This window comes from Scleropages formosus, chromosome 9, assembly GCF_900964775.1.
Source record: "Scleropages formosus chromosome 9, fSclFor1.1, whole genome shotgun sequence".
NCBI classification, from domain to species: domain Eukaryota; kingdom Metazoa; phylum Chordata; class Actinopteri; order Osteoglossiformes; family Osteoglossidae; genus Scleropages; species Scleropages formosus.
This window is the reverse complement of record NC_041814.1, coordinates 27,646,272-27,664,740: the sequence shown is the minus strand read 5'-3', so window position 1 is coordinate 27,664,740 and position 18,469 is coordinate 27,646,272. Positions and strand designations below refer to the sequence as shown.

The window sequence follows — 18,469 nt, the reverse complement described above, 5'->3', positions numbered from 1 at the left end:
GTCCCCGTTAGATGAGGCAGAAGGGCAGCGGTGGAAAATCGTTAATGCGGCAGTGTGTTGTGTGTGATCCCTGGCCCCGCCCATAGTGACCTGCTCATGTAACACAGTAAGATGTGAGACTGTGGGCAGAGTGCAGGGGGCAGCTGGTCTTCACTCAGGGTCCATACGCACAGGAACAGTCATGTTCATATTACCCACCCGTTTAGGGAATTCATACAGTGCATACAGGTTTGGGAAGTGAAACCAGTGAAATATTTGAAAGCGTGAACAGTGAGGAATCAGCCACAAATGAAATCAACAAAGCGCAGGTTATGTATATGTTTATTTATTAATATATATGTAAATTTTTTATATGTACAGGGTTTTTTCCAGCAAGTGCAGGTTTGCATTTAACCAACACATCGGGCACAGGTCTTTCGAAAGCACAAAAAGACGCCGATCCTGGTCAAAAAGACAGACCTGTTCCGATTCGAGGGGGAGGGGCTGACTGTTGTCATGGCAACCAGTCAGCATTTTCCCCTGCTAGCGTCTTGGCCAGGCCTCGCAGCTCCTTTCCCCTCAGGCTGCCCAGGAGGAGTTCCAGGGTGCCGGCAAGGGGCCCCAAGCCACCGCTGGTGTTCTGCCGCTTGCCAAATCGGCCGATGGGCCGTACGCCACGACCCACGTACCAGAAGGGGTCAATCTCTGGACCTGTGGGTCAGAGGAAGAGGGAACACATCCGTTAGACCCATCGACGTACGCGGAACAGTACCCGTGGCTCCCTGCTGAACCTGAGTCAGGCCCCAGACTCTGGAGATATTATTGCACTCGACTTCAGAGCTGTTCACATCACCTCCAGCAGGTGGCGCACTGGTCACAGCTGATACTTTGCATGCAAAGGACCCAGGTTAAAATCTCACCTCCTGCTGCAGTACCATTGATCAGGTACCTTCCCTTGAAGTAGTACAGTAAAAGTTACCCAGTTGTGTAAATGGCTAAATAATTAAGGTGTTTTGGAGAAGAGCTAAACCTGCTACATGGACAAGTAACATAAGTACTGACCCTGCTCAGTCAGTACCTATGTTACTTGTCCAAGGTGATTAATGAACAACTGGCTCTGAAAAACAGTTGTTTAAAAGCACCAGTGGGAAACTTCTGTGGCTATTATTAGATACAGTAAATACTACAGTAATTTTCCTGTCATCAGCTTTATAAAAGTATTATGTGGCTCAGCTTCATTCAGTCTTTGAGGACATGAAAACAGGGTTCCCTCCCTTCACAGTATTAGCATGGATAAAAAAAAAGTGTCCCTTACAGTGAAATGACATATTGGGATTTATTTTTCCCATAAAAGAGGAATGTGGACCAAGAACTACAAATAACACCGTTTGGCCCTGAAAATCCTTAACCAATCGTTATTTAGCAAGCATAAATATTTACAAGAAAATACCAGTCATTTTTAAACATTTTAGAGTATTTTACATTTACATTTATTCATTTACTATGTTAATTATTATTTTAAATTTCTTATGTTTTATTACTGCCATTTATTATATTATTGTCTCTTCGTTGCCGCATTTGATACCTTTATTATAACCATCGTCACGCTTATTTATTTCACTGATGTAACATGTATAGTTTACCGTGTCTGGGTTCATCATATGCTGTACATGCATTATGGGAGCAGTGAGCTGAAGACCGCGTATAATCTTCAAAAAACGCCTTTTATGATCGCAAAGGACAATCATTTCAAGCATACACATCTGAAACATTTCTCACTGATTTGTAGCTTCCGATTTCTTGTTAAACGCATCCCTCAGCGGGGTTTCTGCCTTACAGTGAGACGCTCCCAAATAAGGGAGTCGCGAGTAGCGGAGCCTCATATAGCGGGGAGCGCGCGCGCCGGGTCCCACGTGCCTGTTACAGCACCGGTGGTGCACGAGGACACAGGTATGCGCGCGACTCCTTCACCGAAAGCGGCCGGGATGTCCTTTAAATGAAAGGTTCAATATAACGTATATTATTATTATTATGATTATTACTACTACTGCTATTATTTCTAATTAACATATTGTTGGTTTAGCCCATTTTCAGGCTGAAAACATCCGCCGCGTTTTTATCAGCTTTGTTAGACTTCATTTAACTTATATAATTAACTTTAATTTTTTTTACTTTTAATTTTTACTTTATATTTTTACGTTTGTGTGTGTGTTCGTTCCACGGCAAGTAACGGCTCTCACTCACTTCTGTTGTCCACGTTGTGTCCCGTGTGCAGCTCGTGCCTGAGCGTGGAGCCGCGCGCGCACGCCACGCTCGCCGACAGCAGCAGCAGCGCCGCGTACGCGGCCGTCAGCGTCGCGAGGCTCGGCCTCCGCGCGCACGGTGCCGCCGGGCGCGCGCCTCGTGCTGGCGGCATGGTGGTGGGGGCGGATCGGGACGCTGTGAAAACGCAGCGCATTTGACCGATATTGTAACTTGACATCATCCGTCACGTTCACATCTAATTGTTTTCTAAATTAACGACACGTGGCGTGAAGGAGAATGAAGTGAAAAAGAAGGCTTTTACTTACCTACAGTTACACTCCGTAGTCAGTGAATTGTGAATTATTGGTATTCATGTGTTGTAATATTTTCATTAGATGAAAGTGCTACGATACTACCTTGCGATGGACTGGCGTCCCGTCCACGGTGTACCCACCCACCCCCACCCTCCAGCCGCGGGCCCAAAGATTCCGGGATAAGCTCCGGTTCAGTTCGACCCCTAGAACAAGCGGTTATTGCGATTAGACAGATGGATGAACGTACTATACACTTTACTACATTTACACTACCGCGTACTATGAACTATACACATCCACCTGTCCACCTGTGATGAATAAGCGTTTGCAGGGTCACGGTGGTTCAGAGTCTTGTCGGAAGCACAGGGTGCAAGGTAAAGGACACCCTGGTAAGGTACTGGCGGTCCATCGCAGGGTGGTATCACTTCGGGAAATGAGTGAAACGCGCAAACCATTCTGCACATATGCTGACTTACGTGGAAAAAAGACGTTTATGAAAAAATGAGTGTGCAGTACATTGAATTGCATCATAAACGTTCCACGTGGCACAAGAGGACACGTAAACAAAACGTTCCCATCTCCGAAAGCTTCATTCCTGCTCAGCCCAAGGCCCACGGAGTCCCACGCAGTCCCACGGACGGAGTGTCCGGTCAGACTCATCATGTCGATCATGTTCGCTTTTGTGACAGGTGATGGCACGTGCACGCGCATGCACACACTGCACACCTACCTTGGGGATCCAGCAGGTTCGATGACCTCAGCAGGACTGATGACTCCACGAGAGCTGATGACTCCACCGGCGCCGGTTCCAGCGGTTCTTCTGGACGCTTCTCTTCGTCGTGTCCTCGCGCCGACCTTATATAGCTCGCGTGGCGCGATCGGAGAGGTGGAAGAGGAGTGTATCGCGAGGGACACTCTAATGACTCCATCCTCGGACCCCCACCCGCCCTCGCAGCACCCCGCCCCCACCGGACAGAAGCAGCAGCTCGAAAGCGCAGATAAATATTGTATTTGTTTACATAGAGGAGGCGTCTCCTCGTGCCCATCACGCCGGGCCCGGTGATGGGGGCTCACGTCTTTGGCGTGCGATGGGGACCTCGAACCCGGGTAAAAACACAAAAAACAAAACGGTTTTACTTCAATTTACATAAAGTTATTCATGGCAGAAAAGAGGTTTTAGGGAGTACAAAATTCATCGGGAAATTGTGTCGTTATAACAATGAAAAACATGTGTAAGTTCAAATAAGTGCTTTTTAATCTCGCTTTTCTTATTTGCATTGTTAGTCTTGACGCGCGAGGAGCGCGTGTGGCGGGCGCGCGACCAGGTGGCGCGGATAGAGGGGCCGCGCGGCGGGTGGTGGGCGGTGGACGGCGGGACACGGAGGGCCACATCTCAGCCGCGCCGGGGTGGCGGCTCGTGCAGGGGGATGACTTTGAGGCCGACGGGGAAATGTCACCGTGGTGCGCGCGCGCCGGTCGCTGAACTGAGAGGGGCGTTCAGGGTGACTGGAGAGCTGTGAAGATGAGCGCAGCTTCTCCTCCTGAAAGGTCTCCGTGTTCCCGGCCCTCTCGTTTCGCTGTGGGGAGGGGGGGGTCCGATGAACAAGTACGAATCATACGCTTAAGTGAATATTAAAGCGCTTCTCGATGGATCCCTACCGGTTTCTCTGCAGGTATGTGTAACAGGAACATTTTGATGTTTCATGTGTTGACATGTTGTGACAGAAACAATTTGAGCATAGCCTCTACTTATATAGAGAGAGAGGCTATCCTCAAATTTAAACTGCAGAACTAAATTTATTAGTGTCACGTGATGGGTCCTCTGTGTTCTGCTATTTAAATACAATGGACGATGGACTGCAGTTCAATGCATTAAACATTTTCACAATCGCCGTTCTCAGCGCAAGAACTCAAAAGACAACGTTCCCATTGTGCGTCATTTGCATAATTACGTAACTGCGTCATTTGCGTGATCTGCGTCGTGTGTAATCAGCGCAAACCGACGGTGACACCGGGCCCATTGTAAAACAAGGTGCTCCAGTATCATGTGGGCGGCGACTGAGAGAGAGAAGGTGCGAAACTTATAAAGCGATGTTAATACTGTCAAATGAAAATGAATAATGTTCGAGCGCCAATTAGTAGTTGCAACAATAAGTCAAATTCGAAAAGCGCGGGTTGTATTCTAAGAAAAAATACGGTACAGCGCGGAAGTTCAAATTACGTCCTAACCTAAGTGTTCAGTTTATTTCGTGAAATTAAACATTTATTTTACTTTTTGAGGACGTTACCAGAAGCACTTTATTTGCCGAGATCCTTTAAGTTTAATTGAATACGTTGTAAGATGGACTGCACTTTCCCGCCTTTTCACCCGCGCAGACAAGTTGTTGTTTCGCATACGCGCCGCTCTTCATTTTCAAACGTCTCGCTGTAAAACACTTCAGTCCCATCACTATCTAAGGAAAATGTGTATGAATAAGTTTGCATGTATATGTTTGATGTGAAAAGAGTCTCCTTTTTGAGGAAAACACTCGCGCTTCATGTTCAAATCGCTTCAAAGGACATTTACTTCTCCAATGTCCTGCACGCGCGGGTTGACGCGCGCTGCTGTAGCCTCGTGCGCCTTCCGCCGCCATTAAGGAAGTGTCCATCTCTTCGCGTCCCAGCACAATATACATACAGCAAAAATTACCCAGAAATAACCGCGACTTATTATGTTAGCAAAATAACTTAGGATGGGAAGTTCTCACAAACAGCAGTGACTAGATAAGAACAACAACGGGTTCATTAACGGCTTAGAAAAGTATGAAATAATGTACTTGACGGGCATCAGTTTACGTCCCAACTTGTATTCATACTGTGTAGCATTTATGAAATATGAACAGGTCTGCGCGCTAAATTGTCGTCTGATTTATTTAATATTTAATTATGTCACACTTATCAGCTTTGCTTCTTTCCGTTATTTCTAACGGGACAAACCCCCCCCCCCCCTAATATTCTGCTTCGTCACAAATTGCGCTATAGACCCGTTTTCATTTGTTTCTTCTTTCTTTGCTTTTCATTCAGTGTTTATTGTAGATGTGAAGAAAATTGCAAGAGAAAACTAATAACCAATAATAACGTACTACAGAGGTACATTGTTTTTGAGGATTAGAGTTTTTCGTCCTATTATTTTTATCATTATTACACATTGTAACCCACTAGTCTCTTTGATGTGCTGCACGTGTACGGCATGAGTAAGGGGTGAGTGACGTATTCTATAGATTCCATTTAACTCTGACGTCACAACGCCCTTACTGACGTTTCAGTCCTCGTGACGCCTTTGATCGTATGACCTCATTATGCTTGGTCACAGTTTCCGCACACCTTATTCCCTGCTCTCCTAAAATGCTAAGAACATGTGTACCCACAGATGGTCTTCATGTTCATACTACACTGTTCTTTTTTTTACTGTTTACCATGCTTTTACCTTCCAGAAAAGAAATGGATGTCAGTTAATTTATACTTGTAGACATTTATTTAGAGATCATGAGACCAAAACCTTTCATGTCTTGGTTCATAACTAAATATAATCCATGGTAAAGTCATACATTTCAGCTGAAGTACTGCAGGATGGGGTAGGGTTATTACTACAGAAATAGTAGTTTTAAATTTTTATTTCTATATAAATGTATTTCATACATATTTTTGTTGATTCACTTTACAGCTTTGTCCAAGGTGACTTACAATGTTCAGTCTGTATACTGTAATATTTACACAGGTGGGTAATTTTTACTGTATCACACACATATTTTCTGAACCACTTGTCCCATACGGGGCCACAGAGAACCGGTGCCTAACCCGGCAACACAGGGCGTAAGGCCGAAGGGGGAGGGGACACACCCAGGACGGGACGCCAGTCCGCCGCAAGGCACCCCAAGCGGGACTCAAACCCCAGACCCACTGGAGAGCAGGACCCGGTCCAACCCACTGCACCACCGCACCCCCCTTTTACTGTATCAGTTCAAGATAATTACTTTGACCAGGAGTACAACGGCAAGCATTGAAATTACACCCCAGGTCCTTCATTTGTAAGGCGACAGCGCTAACCACTACGCCATTTAATTCATAAAGAAATGTATTTGCAGCCTTTATCTCGGAATCCTGCATTTCAGAATTGCCAGTTCAGAAGGAACATATCTCTATTATCCATAGCATCTGTTGGCCCTCAAAGTTTTACCACGGTACCCAGTGGCATTAATATACCAAGTACTGCGGTCACAGAGCTGTGTTTGTTTAAGGAGCCTTTAAAAACAGACTTGACTTTAAAGGTCACCAGCAATAAATGACCACATTAGGTTTATAGTCTGTCTGCACCCATCCTCAACCACAGGAACTCCTGGCAGCTTAAGGTTTTTGACAATGAGCTGCTCCATAAATTTGAGCCCACCCCAGCGTGGGCAGAGGTTCACATTGATCTGGACCGAGTCACCGGGTCCGAAAAGGCAATTTTTATGGCCATTTGTTAAATGAACCGCTCTCCTTCATGGCCGCAGTGGGCGTGTGTGTGCTATTGTGAGCGCACACAGAATACATCAGTGCTGCTTTTGATGGTATGAATAACTACTATTAGAGGAGTTATAGTGGCTGAAAATCAGTGTGAATTACCTTTAGAAAGATGTAAAATGCTGACTTCTCTTGCATAATGAGCAATCATGGTATGAGAATTTGCATTTATGAGAACATGTTATTTGCACACTGAAATACACACAAAGAGCTATGGACTCTAAGGAAGTCCTTAGAAGGTTAGCAGCACCCCCAGCGTGTGCCGTTGCCTCTGTTGCTCATCTCTGTTGCTCATCTCTGTTGCCCCAATGACACCTGCCTGCTCAGAAGTGTCATGTTTGCCAGTGTGATGTGAATCCAAGTGCAGTTGCACGGTGTTATTCTACATGGGATCGGCAGGCAGAATGCGTAGTCGTCGTAGCGAGGGTCACCGATGAGCAGACGTCAATCGAAGGAGGATCCAAAGTCGTAGTCCAGGAAACGAAGCCAGGGGTCAGGGAACAAAGAGAACGAGGAGGACAGGAACAGGGCAAGGTAGGAACAGGCATGGGCACGAGGAGGAAAACAAGGATGCAGGAGAGATTGCTGGCGTGGGTAAGTGGATGGCTCAAAGAGGTTCCGCGATCTGGTCAGTCCGGCATCTTCCCTTTATGCTCCGTTTCCCTGATCGCCCACAGGTGTGTTGAGTCGCGATGAGGTCACGGGTGTGACAACAAGCATCTCTCAGAAACCTTTTTATCATAGTGTAAAAACATCATCTATCATAATAACTGGAGGAAAGCTCCTATGAAATGAATAAATGTATATACACACACACATTTTCTGAACCGCTTGTCCCATACGGGGTTGCAGGGAACCGGAGCCTACCCAGCAACACAGGGTGTAAGGCCGGAGGGGGAGGGGACACACCCAGGACAGGACGCCAGTCCGCCACAAGGTACCCCCCGCGGGACTCGAACCCTAGACCCACGGGAGAGCAGGGCCTGGGCCAACCCACTCCGCCACCACGCCCCCTAAATATATATAATGAGCCATAAAGGAAAGAAAGTTTTAAAGAATGCTAAAAACAGTTGAAAAGCAGTAAGGCAAGGGAACTACTTACTTATAAGTAAAATGTAAATACACAAAACACACAGAATTCTCTTGAAATGCAATATCGTTACAAATGACTTTGATGTGGTTCATTATGATAAGTGAGAATCTATAATATAAGATAATTTACTGTTATTATATGCAATACAATGCAATTTTGTGTGGCAGCCCTCAGTACAACAGCAGCAAAAAGAACAGTTTAAATAAATAAATAGATAAGAATTTGATTAAAACTTTGAATTCCTCAGTCCTTAGCAGCCTTTTGGAGGGGTTGGATGTCGGGGAGTAATGGAGGCGGCAGCTGGCTTTTGCGATCGGTTCTCTGGTTGGGCAGGGAGGGTGTGATGGAGCCACGGCTCTGGGAAAGAAGCTGTTCCTCAGTTTATTGGTGTCGGATTTTATTGTCCTGAAACATTTGCCAGACGGCTGCATGAATTAGCCTACGTGAAGGGTTATAATATTATAAGTGATAACAGTAATTTAATTTCTGCCACTAAATTGAAGCACAAAGCAGAATCGAGAATATATATGAATTTACCGTTGAGTTCAATTTAGAAAAATAAGGCCGAAGAAAAATCATCGCACACTGTCAGCACCGAAAGTAAAAAGGCTCTACTGTTACTGAGGGAGAAATATGTGTACATCTTGCACTTCCTGGTGTTCCTGTAATCCACTGGCAGAAGTATTACTCTAAAATAATTCTGTCAGAAGCTGTGTTTTATTTTAGCCGTGTTCATGCTGAACATGTTTATATTCTTTATGTAAGTTCATATGAAATGCACACACACAGACACACACACACTTGCTGAAACCGCTTGTCCCAAGCGGGGGTCGCGGCAAGCCGGGGGCCTAACCTGGCAACAGGGCATAAGGCTGGAGGGGGAGGGGACACACCCAGGACGGGTCATATGAAATGCACTTTCTGACTAATTTTGAAACTGCCTTCCATATTTCATTAAAAAACAGAAATATAAAGTACTAAGAGGCTTCCAGGGTGGCCCAGTGGCCTAATGGATAAGGCATCAGCCTCCGGAGCTGGGGATTGTGGGTTCGAGTCCCACCTGGGTCACCATGGTTTCTGAAATAAAAACACCTCTATCCTAAAAATGTGTAGATTACTTCAACAAGCAGAAGCTCTTTGAAAATAAGTGGAGGGAGTAGAACTTATGCCCTTTGCCTGAAAGGATGCAACAGTAATCCTCTCTAGGCTTAATTATGCCCATAAACCTGACATACGTTTATCCTTGGTTATCAAACAAGCTTCCAGAGAGCAGGTTGGATAGTGCTGCAATTGCTAAACTGGGCCTGTTAGGCATGGATTAGTTCAGTTTTAGTTTCTAAATGTGACAAATCTTAATTACAGGATACCTGTCCTGTACAGTCACTTGTTCTTCCTTTTTTTTCCCCAGCACCTTTTCTCCACACACTTCCCGTCCACTGTTAAATGACACGAAGCAGCAGCAAATGTGATTAAGGTAACCTGTAGCTGAAACGGACAGAGTGGACACCCACACCGTTTCCTCAGCCTTGTTCCAAATCAGGAATTGCCTTTAAGGCCTTGTTCGCACCCTGGCCCATCCAGCACTTGGACTCTGACTCATTCTGTGACTCATTCACATTTGCCTTGAGTTCTGTGACTGGGCTGAGTGGGGGATAGGCCAGGGGGGGGCTGTGGGTCCTAGTTGCGCTGGGCCTAGATGAGGTCGCAGTAATTCGTACCATCTTGAAAATGTACTCAATGTTAAAACCAAAACAACAACACTCAACGAAATTTGAAACAGAAGGAAAACTTTAATACAGATTGTAAAGAATTAGATGCTAACAGAAAAAGCCTGTGATAAGGACACTGCCTCCATCAGGACTGGGACAGATAGGCGCTGGTGTCCGGAAGCTGCGCGCAGTCGTTCTCCAGGTACTCCAGAATGACGTTCCCGCCGTTGTGCAGGGGCCTCTCGGGGTGAGAGAGCCAGGAGAGCAGAGCGTCGTCCATCTTCAAGGCCTCCCCCGTGTGCGGGTGACACAGCCGCAGTTTCTGAAACCCACGGCAGGACGAGGTGAGCATCCGAAAAAGTTAAACGTGTACAAGAGTTGGGAAAATAACCGACGGTCTGACAAACAGCTATCGAGCGAGAACTTCTCAGGCACCTTAGCTGTCAATACGTTGTTTGCGTTCTTTAAGTTCGCTTGGGACGCAGCAAAGTCCACTACTTTCCCCACACTCCACTTGGAACAGAAGAACATGGGCAAACTCGACTGGTTCGAGCCTTTGGGGAGGAACACCTGGAAATAGGTCCTTTCCGTCTACGGGTCAAAACAGGAAACGTAAGTAAAGAAAACGAGTATTTTTGAACCACGCAGCATTTTAAGCTCATGAGACACAATTATCCCATCGGTATTGGAGACCCAGCAAAGTGACCATGCAGGAACCACGGTCACAGGTATGAACATACAGGGAGTGCATCTCCTCCCTGATGGCACAGCGTTCCGCTCTCCTGAGCTCCGCCCCCTCCAGGTGAGATGGTACGTACCTGTGGCAGCCCCTTGTCCCCAGCTGCATGGAGCTTCAGCTTCATGAGGGCCACCTTGGCCGCAGTGGCGCTGTTCTTTGCACCCTTCCTCCCTGCACTGGGGGGCAGCGCTGCCTTTGAATCTAAAGCACAACAAGACAAATAGCTAGTGCTATTCAATCAAGCCACAGGTGAGATGTGCTGCCCTCTCGTGGGCGTTTAAAGAATAACCACAGAGAACATTTAAAAAGAAAATCAAGAGGTCTGAATCCAAAACTAACTGAATGCAGGAGAAATTAAATCATTTCTAAGATAATATATGATTGCACATAAAATGCATACATCTGTCACTAAAATGATACAGCAGTGTTCAGAGGTGTCGCTCAAAATTGCAGCAGCCATTCAACTGACCTACTATTTTCTTCACAAGCTCCTTGGTGGCTGCCATGCGGGGTTTGGGTGCCTCCAGCTTTTCACACTGATGGTCATCTTGGTGCCGATGTCTGTCAATTACAGAAACAGGACGGATTCCGATGTCAGCCTCACAGCATATAGGTACGTACGGTTTAGGCAGCTATGCTAAGTGGTGCTTGATCGGGTTAAATGGACAGTTTGTAGGTAATGTCATAAATGTGCGTGTTTTAAAGAATAACTGTGAACATTTATGAGAAACTAAGGCTGTGGAAATACATCTAGACAGTGCACAAAATCTGCAGATCAGCATGAACAACTGTACGAACCGCACATGCTTCGGTAAATCGTGCGGCAAGACGGGTGAGGTCCTGCCCTGTGCTGCACTGCCGCATGGGGGGTTACGTACGCGAGGCAGAAGTGCTTCTCGCAGTGCGGACACACGACAGGCAGCAACTCCCTCCCAGCACAGTGTGGGACGGAGCACGCGTAAGACGTGCTGCTGCCGGATGCGGACACACCCTTCGCTGCGGGGAGCTGTCCCGGGAGAAGAGGAGAGCGCTCATCTTACACAGCAACAACAAGATATACACAGGTTATATCATCAGTCATTCAATTGGCTCAAATTTTTCTCTAAGCTAACTTACAGTGTCAAGTTTGAACACTAACACTGATTTACCCACTTATACAGCTGTGTAATTTTTACTCTGTCAGTTCAGGGTAAGTAACCAAGGGACTGACAGTAGGAGTTCAAACCCAGAATATTTTTGATTAAAAAGAGACGTCTGTAACCACAAAGAAGAAAGTACCTCAGGGCAAGAGTGAGATCCTCGGCTTCTGTGTTCAAGGCTTAAAAAGAAAAGCGTCAACAATAAATGGAAAGAGTTTCCATGCACATGATGATTATTTTTTTTTGTGAATTTACTGGCCTAAGTAATAAACATTTCACAGAAGCAATGAAAGTACTCTGTAAACAACCCCTAAACGCACAAACACACACACCACTTACCAGAAGACCCCCGAACAGGCCTCACACACAAAGGGCAGAAAGTCTGCAGCACAAAAAAAACGTGTTTTATTCATGGTATAAATAACCAGAACTGTCCCAGATTGAGGTGAGGTGTTGCATCGTCGTGATTATACTGACTTATTCCATAATAATTTGTGGAATAAAATTGGTACTAACAATAAAGATGCGAATTAAAATCGTATATAATAATTACTATTATGAGCTTTTGCTACAGAATGTGTATATTGAACATTTCACCTACCTTTCTGATGGCAGGACTCAATCCGACAGTGTTTACCAACGTCCAGCTCCGCCATAGTCACTTCCTCCTCACTTCTTCCTCTTCCTCTCTGGCGCCATCTTTGACGGTCTGGTCCGCCTTACCAGGCACATCGCCCCCTGCTGTTGTGGAGGGTAACTGTCGCCAATAAAATACAAACCGAAATACTACTATTATCAATACAATTATTATTAAAATTTGCAGTAAAATAAATCGACTGAATAGCGTGATCGCACAGTTTCCACAGCTTTCTTACTGCACGACTCACAGTGATATTTTTCGCCGATATTCATCACAGCTGTGATCACTTCCTGGAGTTCAACTTCTTCCTCTCTGGTTGGTCTCGCAGAGAGCGCGATGACCACCGTGCGGCTGCATTGCGACACCTGCTGTCCTGGAGGATGTATTAAATAATAATATCAATAATAATAGTTATTATTATTATTATTATTGGTAAAGTGAACTATAATAATAATAATAAAATAATTAAAATGAAATGTGAATAAAACATGGATAACCGTGTCAGGAATTTAACAAGAACCGCAAGAAGAACTTGGCAGAGCGCAGTTTAGTGATTCGTACTTTGTGTCCCACTTCGACGTGCTGTAAACACTTGCTTTCAGCCACCGCCCCGCGCATATTGTTGAAACGCCGCCCTCCATTCCTAGACACGCAAGGAAGGAAGGAGGGAGGGACACGAGCGCCTTGAGTGACGCGCAGCGAGTTCCGCGCTCGCGCCCAGCGCCAGGTGTCCGGTTTCAGGAAGGCGCAGGTGTGTCCCCGCCATACTGGAATATCCACTCGGTCGGAATAAATAACCACCCCGAGCAGCTCGGACGCACTTTAACAAACAGGTTGTTTTCTTTATCTCCGTAATACACACACCATGAGTAAAATTTCCAAAATGTTCAAAGGGAGCTCCAGCTCCTCCAAGTCGAAGCACCACGGGGGGCCCTCTCCGCAGGAGGCCATCCACAGGCTGCGCGAGACCGAGGAGATGCTGACCAAGAAGCAGGAGTACCTGGAGAAGAAAATCGAGCAGGAGATCGCCATCGCCAAGAAGAACGGCACCAAGAACAAGAGAGGTGTGTAAGGGAAGCGGGGTTGGGTTCATCATCATCATGCCATGCCATGGGCCATGGCACGGACGGTGGAGTTAGGAGTTGGATTTGGGACCGTGGTCGAGTTTGGATTGTGGGTGAGTTTGGTTTGGAGTTGCATTTTGGACAGAGAGTTGGGTTTGTTGTTGAGTTCGGAGTTGGATTTGGGACCGTGGTTGATTTTTGAGTTCAGGTTGTGGTTGAGGTTGAGTTTGGAGTTCAGGTTGAGGTTGGACTGTGGTTCACTTTGGTTTACAGTTGGATTTGGGACAGGCCCACAGGGGGTTGGGTTTGTGGTTCACTTTGGAGTTCGATTTAGGAGCTCAGGTTGGAGTTGGATTTGAGACAGGATTTGGTTTATGGTTGAGTTTGGAGTTACATTTACATTTAGCAGATGCTTTTCTCCAAAGCAATGTTCATCTCAGAGAAAATACAATTTGTACATTACTTCAAGAGAAAGAGACATGGCTGCAGACATGCAATTTTTAAGAAAACCTAGTCTGTTTCTTTCCAAGTTGATGCAGCTATGTTCATCCTTCGAGTGGGTGCATAAAATGCAGGATAGAATCCTGATAATTTTCCTGCAGTTTTTTTTCTTATTTTTTAAGAATAAAGTACACAAACAATGACATACAATGCAAGAGTAGCAGCTGTGTACAGTAAAAGCTTATCTGGGGAAGATCATGAAGTTACAGTGCATGAACATTTACACCATACATGAGCTGGAGAGATCATCTTGGGTGAAATCCAGAAGAGGTGAGTTTTCAGACCCTTCTTGAATATAGTTCTCAGTGAGAGAGGAAGGTCATTTCACCACAACGGAGCCAGAACTGAGAAGCTCCTTGCTTTACCTTTGGTGCATGGGACCACCAAGCGAGCAGAAGTAGACGAGCGAATGGGTCTGGCTGGGGTGTAGCAGTTGATCAAGTCTCGGATTTGGGACCGGGTTCGGGAATGTGGTTGAGTTCAAAGTTAAGGTTGCAATTGGGTTTGGGACGGTGTTTGGGTTTATGGTTGTTTTGGAGTTCATATTTCAGGTTGGATTGTGGTTGAGTTTGCAGATGAGTTTGGAATAGCTGAGTGTTTTATAAACTGTACTGAGCGTTAGTCCTATTTCTTACGCCAACAAGCCACAGGAACTGGACCTAAGAGTCCAAACATGGAACATTTATAAGGGGACAGAGTCGTGACACTGAGGGGAACTGGTAGTCTTGAATGTCTGCTTCACCTGTCCATCCCATCCATCCTTCCTAGCTGCCCTGCAGGCCCTGAAGAGGAAGAAGCGCTACGAGCAACAGCTGACGCAGATCGATGGCACGCTCTCCACCATCGAGTTCCAACGGGAGGCGCTGGAGAACGCCAGCACCAACACGGAGGTCCTCAAGAACATGGGTTTTGCTGCCAAGGCCATCAAGGGCGTGCATCAGAACATGTGAGTGAACCGGGCCAAAGGGAGGGCTTCCTTTAAACTATTCCCACCCCCCGGACCACATCTGCTGCTAGTTTTTATAATAATTAATATTATAATTTCCCATGTAATAATTTTGGAGTTACTCTTTAATAAGCAGCAGGTGGCACAGTAGTTATAGCGCAGCCTTTGGGCTTGAAGGTTGCAGGTTTGAACCCCACTTCCTGCTGTCGTACCCTTGACAGTAAAAATTGCCCTACTGTATAAATGGGTAAATCACTGTAAGTAACTCAGTATTGTCTCTCCCTTTGACTGACCCTCTCCATCAGAGATCTGGATAAGATCGACGACCTGATGCAAGATATTACCGATCAGCAGGAGGTGGCGCAGGAGATCTCGGACGCCATCTCTCGGCCCTTCGGACAGGAGTTCGATGAGGTAAAGAAGATCACGCTGAAGCGATTTCCCCTGCCTTTGTATCCACATCCGGACGGTGCGCCGCTATCTTTGCGATGTTCGCACGGTCCTCTTATTCACCGTGTCGGTCCAGAGTTGAAGTGATATGATACAGTATGATATGACATGACAGGACTCTTTTGTCACATTTCTCTGAAAACCGTTTTCCATCATAAGCAGCTCTATCCATTAGTGACGTATTACACATCAAGGGTCAGAATACAAAGATCTAAGGGAAAAATAGATTGATAGATACATATGTATAGACATAAATACATAATTAGATACAAAATTAGATCGGTAGATTAACACAAAACATGAGAACACACACATTGCACGGGGCAGAATATTAGACACCCAGACGACACACTCGCTCTCTTTGGCTGCTTATCCTGGTCAGGGTTGCGGTGGTCTGGAGCCTATCCTGGAATCACAGGGCGTTCGGTTAGAGGTTCATCCTGGACCCAAACTGCAGCACACAAGAGTACTGCACAGTGATTGCACTTTGACGTGGTGCACGTTTGTCTGTGAAACCCACGTACTTTTGACCGTCCGACACTGACGTTCACCTGCGGTCGGTCACCTTCAGGACGAGCTGCTTGCTGAGCTGGAGGAGCTGCAGCAGGAGGAGCTGGAGGAGAGCACGAAGAACATGGGCAAGCTGCCCAGCGTGCCCAGCACGGCCCTGCCGTCGCGGCCAAAGCAGCGGGATGGTGAGTACGCGGCCGCAGCGCTCCCCGCTGGACGCTGGCGTTCAGCGCGTCAACGCTGTCCTACGCTGGGGGGGTCGGTAGGGCGAAGGAGGCCAGAGGTGGTGTTCAGTGTTGCCGTCTTCTTGTGTTGCAGCTCCCAGGAAGAAGGTGGAGGAGGATGATGACATGAACACGTTGGCAGCTTGGGCAACATAATTTTCTGCTGTATCTACCGGTATCACACACACACACACACACACACCCTCCATATTGTACCACACACTGATGGTTTGTGTCCTTTTAGAAGTACGGAGTCATCATAAAACTTGAACACTCACATTCAACTTGTCAGCATCGTCAGCTCTGACACTTTTTCTGATGTTTGAGTTGTTTTAACTGCCCTGTTTTCTGTGCGTCATTATTTTTCTAATTAGTGTCCGTTGAAGCAAGTTCTGCGCGGGGTGTTTGATTACCGCCGCTAAATGAAGTACAGGCAGTCCTCGGATTGCAAACGAGTGGGTCTCCGGTGGGTCTGGGGTTCAAGCCCCGCTTGGGGTGCCTTGCGACGGTCTGACGTCCCGTCCTGGGTGTGTCCTCTCCCCCTCCAGCCTTATGCCCTGTGTTGCCGGGTTAGGCTCCGGTTCCCCGCGACCCCGTATGGGACAAGCAGTTCAGGCAGGGTGTGTGTGTGTGTTTCAGTCGTGATCGTTTTCCTTTTCTTTGATTCATCGCCATGACTTGCATCACATTTACGCTTTGGTGCCATGATTAGGAGGGTAAGAACAAAAAAAATTGAAGTCAAATACAGCAACGCATGAGAGGCTTAACAGCATCGTGGTCTCCGACTGAAAAGAAGGAAGGCTTTGTCCTACCTGGGGCTCCCATGCTCACAAACCAACGAACCGCTGTAGATGCGCATTGGAAAGTAGCGCCTGTTTGAATTACATACGATGGTTTTAATGACAAATTTTAATATAATAGGCTTTACATTTATTCATTACACTTTTCTCCAAAGCGACGTACATCTTATAGAAAATACAATGTGTTAATTACATTAGAGACATAGATGCAGACGTGTGATTCTTAAGTGCAATTAGTTTCTTTTCTACCATATGAACCAATGTTCATCACACAAGTAGCTACATAACTTTGTCAGAATATCCAATATTCCTGAGCACCTTCCTAGTAATATATATAATATAATACATATTTTTTTTTTAGATGGGGGGGTGGTTTGTAACTACAGGTTGTACGTAAGTTGGACGTTTGTAACACGGGGGCTGCCTGTATGCGCCTCCTCGTCCCGCTCAGCAAAGGGAAGGAGGTCTTTGTACCACTTGGTGGAGTTTTTCCTTCTAAACTGTATATACTGTAGGACGTATGATTGCTATCAACTCCGCTGTTCCCTCAAATCATGTGTACGTTGAAGGTCATGTTGCCAGTAATTATACTGTAAGTAGCTTTGGTGCAAAGGTTAGGCTACGGGCGATTCTTGCGGCTTTTGATAAGAATCTAAATGGTTTTTTTTTTTAATGACATGTTTGTATATATGGGTCACTTCTGTGCTTTGCAAGTTGATTTTTCTTTTAAATTTTTCAAAGACGTATGATCTAAATGCCAGTTGGTTTCTGAAATATGAAATTATGATTTTTTTTTAAAATGTAAATACTGGTGCATAGCAGTGTGTTTAATTTCTCTGTGGAGCAGAATAAAATGTACAGTAGTTATGTGATCACTTTGCCCAAATTTTTTTTTCTCTCTCCCCCACCTTTCATTCAGTGATACAAACACATTACTAGTAGTGGTATTACTAGTATGTTATTAAGGTATTCATTGTAACATTTTTAACACCTTGTACTTATGGGCTGTGCAACAATGAGAATCTTTGATATTTCACTCTTTTACATTGTACTTGAAATAAATTTCAGGGAAAAGGTGCTGTTGAGTCCAGTTCGGCCCCTAACGACCAGAGTCATTGTTCCTGGGTGAGCGGTGCACATGCTGTACACAAAGGAGTTTCTCGTTTATAGTTACCGAGCAAATAGCTTCCAGTCTGCCGTTATGGGGGGGAGGTTTTCGTAGTTACCGTAAACAGACGGATATACCGTGTGCATGTTTGTGAGCGACAGTCTGTGAAATGTATTGAGTGTAAACCTAGGGCTGGTAAGTACAGTCAGGTGAATTAAGGGCTACTCTTTGGGAACGTGCATCAGAATACTGTACTTATTTTTTTTTTTCAGTAATAAGACATCTCTCCTGTTACACCTTGCGATGTCTGGATTCCTCTGTGTCAAGGACATAAATCAAAGTCAAAAACTTCTGGATGATGAATGTACACATAAAAGGAGGGAATATGGTAAAAACCCTGTTGCTGAAATGGGTGGATAACTGTAAATCACTCAAAGGTTCAACAAAGTACTTTTAAAAAGTGATAG

General features: G+C 45.7%; 3 protein-coding genes and 1 non-coding gene across 5 annotated transcripts; 2 read left to right on the top strand and 2 right to left on the bottom strand.

The window, feature by feature from the left end:
* Positions 1-310: 310 nt before the first annotated feature.
* On the bottom strand, positions 311-4,042 carry prlh2 (prolactin releasing hormone 2). 2 transcript variants are annotated; one of them, XM_029255037.1, is made up of 3 exons: positions 3,268-4,042; positions 2,224-2,418; positions 311-690 (listed from the first exon to the last, which is right to left on the bottom strand). In XM_029255037.1, exons 1-3 carry the CDS (start codon positions 3,581-3,583, stop codon positions 494-496), a joined length of 708 nt encoding a protein of 235 aa, XP_029110870.1. In that variant the 5' UTR covers positions 3,584-4,042; the 3' UTR covers positions 311-493. The 2 variants fall into 2 exon arrangements, with proteins under 2 accessions (XP_029110870.1, XP_029110871.1); XM_029255038.1 differs by lacking the exon at positions 3,268-4,042 and adding an exon at positions 2,550-2,692.
* A 4,987-nt stretch (positions 4,043-9,029) lies between these two features.
* On the bottom strand, positions 9,030-12,458 carry zfand1 (zinc finger, AN1-type domain 1). Its single transcript, XM_018756819.1, has 8 exons — positions 12,361-12,458; positions 12,099-12,141; positions 11,899-11,938; positions 11,499-11,626; positions 11,090-11,181; positions 10,700-10,821; positions 10,317-10,472; positions 9,030-10,203 (listed from the first exon to the last, which is right to left on the bottom strand). The coding sequence occupies exons 1-8, from the start codon at positions 12,413-12,415 to the stop codon at positions 10,027-10,029; spliced, it is 813 nt and encodes a 270-aa protein (XP_018612335.1). The 5' UTR covers positions 12,416-12,458; the 3' UTR covers positions 9,030-10,026.
* trnar-ccg (transfer RNA arginine (anticodon CCG)) lies at positions 9,168-9,240 on the top strand. The gene has a single exon. It is a non-coding gene; the product is annotated as a tRNA-Arg (tRNA).
* Positions 12,459-12,994: 536 nt separating the features above from the next.
* Positions 12,995-16,586, top strand: chmp4c (charged multivesicular body protein 4C). Its single transcript, XM_018756820.2, has 5 exons — positions 12,995-13,463; positions 14,733-14,910; positions 15,216-15,324; positions 15,932-16,055; positions 16,189-16,586. The coding sequence occupies exons 1-5, from the start codon at positions 13,265-13,267 to the stop codon at positions 16,248-16,250; spliced, it is 672 nt and encodes a 223-aa protein (XP_018612336.1). The 5' UTR covers positions 12,995-13,264; the 3' UTR covers positions 16,251-16,586.
* Positions 16,587-18,469: the final 1,883 nt, after the last annotated feature.